At 59.9% G+C, this 8,258-nt stretch overlaps 1 protein-coding gene across 3 annotated transcripts in view; it reads right to left on the reverse strand.

Annotated features, from left to right (window-relative positions):
* ADISSP (adipose secreted signaling protein) overlaps window positions 1-7,206 on the reverse strand; it is a 100,453-nt gene extending 93,247 nt beyond the window's left edge. Inside the window, exon 1 of one of the 3 annotated variants that reach the window (XM_075931082.1) lies at window positions 7,082-7,206. In XM_075931082.1, the coding sequence (XP_075787197.1) occupies window positions 7,082-7,191 (110 nt within the window). In that variant the 5' untranslated portion in view covers window positions 7,192-7,206. Of the gene's footprint in view, window positions 1-817; window positions 958-6,912; window positions 6,966-7,081 lie in introns of those variants that run through there. The other 2 variants (XM_075931087.1, XM_075931085.1) reach the window with 2 other exon arrangements.
* Between the last annotated feature and the right edge of the window lie 1,052 nt (window positions 7,207-8,258).

Consider the following 8,258-nt stretch of genomic DNA (forward strand, 5'->3'; position numbering starts at 1 on the left):
TATCCATCCCCAGGGCTAGATTGATCCCCACGCCCTGAGCCCCGCCAGCCAGGGGTCAGAGACTCAGAACTGCCTGCAGGTGTGTTTTTGTGATGTAGATGTACCCTGGAGTTGAGGGCTCCCTTTCAGCCTTAGAGACTTTAACCTGCTTTGCTTCTCAGACGCTCTCAGACTAGCCCACAGGCCCCTCTGGCCCGCTCGTCCGTGACCCTGCCCGATAAGACCTGCTTGCCCCCAGCTCTAACATTTAAGAACGTGAGACCGGCCACACTGGGTCAGACCAAAGGTCCATCCAGTCCAGTACCCTGCCTGCCAACAGTGGCCAGCACCAGGTGCCCCCGAGGGAGGGAACACAACAGGATCCCTCACATGATCCCTCCCGTCACCCACCTTCAGACAAACACAGGCTGTATAGGCTCCCCCTATCCCAAAAGTGTCCCCAGTTCCTTATAAATCTAAATCCCTCCTCCCTACACCATCGTCTCATCCACGCAATGAGACTCTGACGCTCTGCCTGCCTACCTGGCCCTGCGCATGGAACTGGAAGCATTTCTGAGAACGCCACCATAGAGGTCCTGGATTTCAGTCTCTTTCCTAGCAGCCTAAATTTGGCTTCTAGGACATCTCTCCTACCCTTCCTTATGTCACTGGTACCTACATGTACCACGACCACCGGCTCCTCCCCAGCACTACACATAAGTCTGTCTAGATGCCTCAAGAGATCCGCAACCTTCGCACCAGGCAGGCAAGTCTCCATACGGTTCTCCCGGTCATCACAAACCCAGCTATGTTTCTAATGATCGAAACCAACACCTACCTTTTCCTAATGGCTGGAGTTCCCTCCCCCGGAGAGGTATCCTCAGTGCGAGAGGATCCCACATCATCCTCTGGAAGGAGGGTCCTCTGCTCCCGTTGACTGCTCTCCTTCCCTGAGCCTTTCATCCTTAACAGCGCAGGGGCTGTCTGACCGGAGGTGGGACAGTTCTACAGTGTCCCGGAAAAGCCTCATCTGCCTTCCTCCGCTCCTCCAGTTCAGCCACCCCGGCCTCCAAAGCCCGTATGTGGTCTCTGAGGGCCAGGCGCTCCTTGCACCGAATGCACACACACGCCACCCGCCCACAGGGCAGGTAATCACACAGGTGCAATGAACAGGATAGCCCCCACTCTGCTGCTGGGCGTCTGCCTGCCTGCCTGCCTGCTCTCCTACGGCTGCCAAGGTTACAGATAGGGTTTTCATTGAAATCAGGACGTTTTGGTTTTAGCGTAGTGTAAAAGTGTTAAAGAATGGCAAGTGGACCTCAACCCCTTCCAACTTCCCTTCTAAACTCCCTCACAAACTCCCTGTTAGCTGCCCCTGGTCGCTTACTAATGGGCTTTATAAAGCCCTGGCTAAGGCTTGACCAATGAACAGAGGGGTCTAGATTTCAACCTTCGGTAAGAAGCTCGCAGCTCCCGACTGCCGGCCACAGCACACGGTCCTCCACACAAACAGCTCAGCACATGAATCTTCCGGACAAACACACACACACAAGCTCAGCAGTTTCATTCAGGCAACCATTTACAGGGGAAGGGGGGGGGGGCTACTGCATCTTAAATGGGCTTTAGCAGAGCCTGATAATAAGCGAAAACTAAATTATCCCCCTTTCTAGATAATCACCCATTGGATCTGTGCCAGCTTCTCCAGACTGGAGATAAGGGGCCCATTTCAACCAAAGGAGTCGTCATTATTCATAAACATGATCGTTTCGCCTCCAGTGCATCCAAATAGGCTTCGCTTTGTGTGCGTTCCGATCTGCAAGGGCCCAATCCCTGACATTACATCCCTGGACAACTGGGTGTTTAGGGACATGTAAGCCAGAGTAATCATTTGTCTGTCTAGATGCTCCACACACACACACACACACACACACACACACACACACACCCCTCTCGTGAACAGCTTGTGAGCTCACCGCACACACACACACACACACACACACACACACACACACACACCCCTCTCGTGAACAGCTTGTGAGCTCACCGACAGTGCAATCCACGGCTCAGAAAGTGAAAGATGCAATCTGCCCGCAAAGCAAAGGCCAGCAGCAGACAGGGGAGAAGGGGCAAAGCCCAGGCCAGAAGCCCAGCGCCCCCTGCTCCAGGGAACGGGAAAGGTGCTGGAATTCCAACCAGGGCATTGACCATGACGGTGAATCATTGACCATGAGGAGCTGCACCTTTCCTACCAGCCTCTGGCAAGTAGCTAGCTCAGCCCTGAGCTCCTGCTTTGTGATGGAAGAGAAAGGCCTCTCCCCATATCGATAGCTTTGGAATGGTCTCAGTGGGGGAGATGCAGAACAAGGAGCAATGGGCTCAGGTTGCAGTGGGGGAGGTCTAGGTTGGATCTTAGGAAAAACTCTTTCCCTAGGCGGGTGGGAAGCGCTGGGATGGGTTCCCTAGGGAGGGGGTGGAATCTCCATCCCTAAAGGTGTGTAAGTCCCAGCTGGACCAAGCCCTGGCTGGGATGATGGAGTTGGGTTGGTCCTGCTTTAGGCAGGAAGCTGGACTCGATGGCTCCTAAGGTCTCAGCCAGCCCTGGGGTTCTATGAATATGGGGCAGGGGCAGAGAAGGGGTAAAAGAAGAGGTCTGATACTCGACCCTGTGTACAGTATCCCCCCTCTGCCTCTGATTTCAGCACCTCCTCCCCCCAGACAGCTGATGTGCTTCTTACAGCTTCTGCAGATCAAGCAGCAGCTCAGCACGTCTGACAGGATTCCTAACTGTTATTTCCCTGGGGCTCACAGCTGCCGTAACTGTCCAGCATCTGGCTTCGCTCACGCTGCCGCACCTTGAGAAAGATCGGCAGCAGCACTAGCCCGTACTCGACGGGTTCTCTCGGTCCTCGCCACAGATCCATGTTCATTCTGTGTCTCTGACATTCCCAGCCCTGTATTTGACACTGGCAAGCAGGAAGTTTTCCCTCGCGAGTAAACCGAGGTTGCAGGAATTAGTCGAGCATGACAGTCTGGCCTTCATGGCAGCCACGCTCAGCCTAGACTGGAGACAATCCGCACAAGCAGGTGTCAGCGCCTACGTTCACACGCAGCGCTGAGCCGAACGCACCCAAAGCAAGGGCCACGGGCAGAGCTCTGAGCAGATACAAGCTCCGTATCCCCCCGATCCACAAGTGTAGCCCACGGATACCTGCAGGGCTCTAGTCATGGGCACAAGACCGACACCGCAGCCTTGTGAGGCAGCATGAGTGCACAACAGGGGCAGGGAGCCGAGATTCTTCGGGGCTAGGTACAGCACAGAATCCAGGTGCCAGAACTAGCTGCTTCAGAGGAAGGGCCAAGAAACCCCCCAGCAGGCAGACTACCACGACCTGCCTCCCCATGAAGGTTTCCCTCCCAACTCCTGACAGTGAGAGCAGCAGCTTACAGCCCTGCACAGGAACATGACCTCTGCAGCTCTGCATTGTCTTGTTAGCCATGCAAATGTCCTGGCCCTTTCGGTGGCTAAACTCTTTGCCACCACACCATCCAGTAGCAGTGAGTTCCACAAGGCTTCACTGTGTGAAATTTGTTTTCCTTTTACCAGCAATGCATTTCCAGCCTTTTCAGTTCACCGAACACCCCTTTGCTTGTTTTGTGAGACAGAGAAAAGACACGCTCCTGATCTACCGCCACTAGACATTACAGACTTATCATTCACCCCCTTTCCCAGGTAAACCAAGGCAGGCTCCTCAGTCTTTCCTCACAACGATTTTTTTCCAGGTCTTTGACTCCTATATGATCTCCCTGTCCCACGGATAGCTACCCTTAGATACGGCACATCCCTTTGTGCCTCAGTTTCCCACTCTGTTAAATGGGGATCTCAATCCTGACCAACTCCATGGGGTGAGGTAGGAAGTTTTCCAAACAAATGGTTATTGGTCTGCATGAGATGGGGGCGTTTTACTGCTAATATCAGCCCAGTTTTATTGTTGTATAAAAATTCGGTGAACATGCAGCTAGACTCCTTGATTTTAGGGCCAGAAGGGACGGCTGTGATCTACTCTGGCCCACGTAACAGGCCAGAGAAGCCACCCTGGGGTTTCTGAATCATGCTAGAACTTCATTTTCAGCGAGGGCTCATCTTACAGAAAGGCATCCGAGCCTTCACTCAAAGACTGCAAGTGAGGAGAACCCACCAGTGGGGCACAGTGCAGCCACCCCCGCTACTCCCCCCCGACACTGCTGCCTCTATAAAGGAAGCAGCATGGGGGGGGCGGGTGGCACCACAGAGCCAATGCTGGGGGGGGCCCCCACCGGCTTTTAAGCCAGCTCCCATTCCCTCCCTTGCTGCCTCTGTGGCAGAGGCAGCGGGGGTGGAGGGAGGAAATGCGAGTAGCCTAGACTTATCAGTTAATCGCAGCAGACTACTTGTTTACATCCCTTGCCAGAACCACCCTATCCGGTCTGTCAGCACCTTCAGAGGTCGGCTGTCACATGCACACCCGCCCTAGCAGAAACTGGGTGGTACACACAAGCAGAGGGCACTGAAAGGTCATTAATGGCCATGTATAGGCAGACCGCACTGTGTGCTCGACTAGACCAGGCATTGCTGAAGAGCTGAAGCATCTCTTCCTAGGGATAGTACGCAGCACTATCCACCCTCGAATCTCAGCCACCCCAGCCAGACTCCACCAGCCCCCTTCCTCAAACTTCCCTCCAGCCTGGGGCCGGAGGCAGCTCTCCCTTGTTCTACGCCCAGCTCCAGCACAGCACAGCACAGACACCCTTCTGGGGCCCCGGGGACCTGAGAAGGGGGGCAGTGAGATTCAGCCTCCGGGTTGTGTTGTCTTTGGCTAGACAGGTACCAGCCAGAGACAGCACCAAACATGAGTGAGGGCAGGGTCCTGGTGAGACGCCCCCCTTGATCTCCAGCTGTGAGAAGCCAGAGGGGCTGATGCAGGTAGCAGAGTGCAACCCATGAGAACTCGTCAAGCACTGTACTGCATTCCCGCATGGGGCCTGCCAGCATCTGAGAAATCAGGAAGTATCATTCCTCCCTCACACCCCCCTCTTGGCAGCCAGAAGGGAGAATCGCTCTCACCCTAAAATGCAGCTGCCCTGGGAGAGGTATGTGCTACTGTCGCCTTCTCACAGGCTGCATTGTAGGCTCCTCTTCCCTCCCACATAGCTCCCATACCAGCCTCAGAGATCCCGGTCAGTTTCACAGCCACCCACTCAGTGCCCAAGGGGCCAAGGGCCCAGTGAAAATCACTAGCGACTTCTCCAAGGCCCTTTGGCGGAGCCCAGAGCAGCACCAGGTGCCCTGGAGTTGTCCATCAACAAATGCAAACAGATTGCCCCGCACCAGCCCGCGCTGGGAAGTTTCTCTTCCTGACAAGAAGGGCTAGAAACACATGGCGCCATTGTGAGACACACCGAGCACCCGCCCGCCAGGTCCCCCACAGCTGGGCGCCCGGGAAGCATCGGGCTGTTTAAGCCAAGAGAAGGAGAGCTGAGGGCAGGCAGAAGCCAAGGGCGCTGACACAACTGTCCAACTTGGACCTCGCTCCTCCAGCTACGATTCCCGCAGGCTGGACAGAGCCATGGCCGCACCGCCTCCCACCCCGCAACCAGCCAGGCAGAGCTCCCGCCCTGCTCCATGCCCCCCATCACACCCACCCCGCAACCAGCCAGGCAGAGCTCCCGCCCTGCTCCATGCCCCCCATCACACCCACCCCGCAACCAGCCAAGCAGAGCTCCCGCCCTGCTCCATGCCCCCCATCACACCCACCCCGCAACCAGCCAGGCAGAGCTCCCGCCCTGCTCCATGCCCCCCATCACACCCACCCCGCAACCAGCCAAGCAGAGCTCCCGCCCCGCCCCGCCCCATGTCCCCCCCCATCACACCCGGCCCCCCGCAACCAGCCAGGCAGAGCTCCCGCCCTGCTCCATGTCCCCCATCACACCCACCCCGCAACCAGCCAGGCAGAGCTCCTGCCCTGCTCCATGTCCCCCCCCATCACACCCGGCCCCCCGCAACCAGCCAGGCAGAGCTCCCGCCCTGCTCCATGTCCCCCATCACACCCACCCCGCAACCAGCCAAGCAGAGCTCCCGCCCTGCTCCATGCCCCCCATCACACCCACCCTGCAACCAGCCAGGCAGAGCTCCCGCCCTGCTCCATGCCCCCCATCACACCCACCCCGCAACCAGCCAAGCAGAGCTCCCGCCCCGCCCCGCCCCATGTCCCCCCCCATCACACCCGGCCCCCCGCAACCAGCCAGGCAGAGCTCCCGCCCTGCTCCATGTCCCCCCCCATCACACCCGGCCCCCCGCAACCAGCCAGGCAGAGCTCCCGCCCTGCTCCATGTCCCCCATCACACCCACCCCGCAACCAGCCAGGCAGAGCTCCCGCCCTGCTCCATGTCCCCCCCCATCACACCCGGCCCCCCGCAACCAGCCAGGCAGAGCTCCCGCCCTGCTCCATGTCCCCCATCACACCCACCCCGCAACCAGCCAGGCAGAGCTCCTGCCCTGCTCCATGTCCCCCCCCATCACACCCGGCCCCCCGCAACCATCCAAGCAGAGCTCCTGCCCTGCTCCATGTCCCCCCCCATCACACCCGGCCCCCCGCAACCATCCAAGCAGAGCTCCTGCCCTGCTCCATGTCCCCCCCCATCACACCCGGCCCCCCGCAACCATCCAAGCAGAGCTCCCGCCCCGCCCCATGTCCCCCCCCATCACACCCGGCCCCCCGCAACCAGCCGAGCAGATCTCCTGCCCCGCTCCATGTCCCCCCCCATCACACCCGGCCCCCCGCAACCATCCAAGCAGAGCTCCCGCCCCGCCCCATGTCCCCCCCAATCACACCCGGCCCCCCGCAACCAGCCGAGCAGATCTCCTGCCCCGCCCCATGTCCCCCCCATCACACCCACCCCGCAACCAGCCGAGCCGAGCTCCCGCCCCGCCCCATGCCCGGCCACGGGAAGCAGGCGGAGGCTGCACGCCGGGCACGGTGACAGGCGCTCGCGGAAGGGCGGGCGGAGGGACCCGGCAGAGCCTGCCCGGCCCGGGGGGGGGGGGGGGGACGGGACCCGCACTCACCTCTTCCCGCGCGCCCGGCCCCGCGCCGCTCTCCGGCTCCCGAGGTGACAGAGACACGCCCCCGCCTGCTTCCATTGGCCCGAGATCAGCCCCGCCCCTCGCTCGCTCATTGGCCACCGCTGTTCCGGGGTCCCTCCGCATAGGCGGGCGCCGGGGGAGGGACCGAAAAGCACAGGGGAGGCGGGGCGAGGGGTTAGGAATGGACCAATGAGGAGCCCGAGGGGTGGGAATGTGTCAGTCCGTGGCTGAGCCCCGAGGGTCCTGCATGTGCTTCCCTGGGACCCGGCTGTGCTGCTGGGGGCTCTCGCCCTGGGGCTGCGGGCTGGGCCCCTTCTGCCCCTCCCCTTTGGCCTGGACCCGTATCCTGGGGCCTCGCTGCCCCCCTTCCACCCATCCTGGGACATGCCTAGTCCCTTCCTTCCCATCCCCCCTTTCTCCCCCTTGGCCCAGCCCCACATCCTGGAACTCTGCTGACCCCCTCCCACCACTCTCATCCCCCACCCCTTCCTCTGCCTGTCCCCCCTTTCTCCCCCTTGGCCCAGCCCCACATCCTGGAACTCTGCTGACCCCCTCCCACCACTCTCATCCCCCACCCCTTCCTCTGCCTGTCCCCCCTTTCTCCCCCTTGGCCCAGCCCCACATCCTGGAACTCCTCTGCCCCCCTCCCACCACTCTCATCCCTCACCCCTTCCTCTGCCCGTCCCCCCTTTGCCCAACTGCCCATGCCCCTTCCTCCATCTTCACCCACTTTCTTCTACCTGTCCCTCCTTTGCTCTCCTACCCACCCCCTCCCACTGTTCTAGCCCCACTCCTTTGTCCCCCATTTCTCCCCCTTGGCCTAGGCCCACATCCCTGGGCCCAGCTGCCCCCCACCCCACTAATCTCAGGCCACCCCCACCCTCTTCCTTTCTCTTTACACTTTTTGCCTCACTGCCCATCCCTCTTCCCCATGCTAACCCTCTTCCCCTACCAGTCCCCGCTTTGCCCCATTGCCCCCAGTCCCATTCATGCTCCTTTCTGTCCCCGACTCCTCCCCCGTGGACTAGGCCCACACACTTCGGCCCACTAACCATCTCCCTTATCCCATCCCCACAACTCCCTTGCCCACCTCCACCACCCTCTGCTCTCCTCTCTTCTTGGCCTTGGGTCTATTGCCCAGCTACGCCTATCCTTCTAC

Source organism: Pelodiscus sinensis, chromosome 5, assembly GCF_049634645.1.
Source record: "Pelodiscus sinensis isolate JC-2024 chromosome 5, ASM4963464v1, whole genome shotgun sequence".
Classification (NCBI taxonomy): domain Eukaryota; kingdom Metazoa; phylum Chordata; order Testudines; family Trionychidae; genus Pelodiscus; species Pelodiscus sinensis.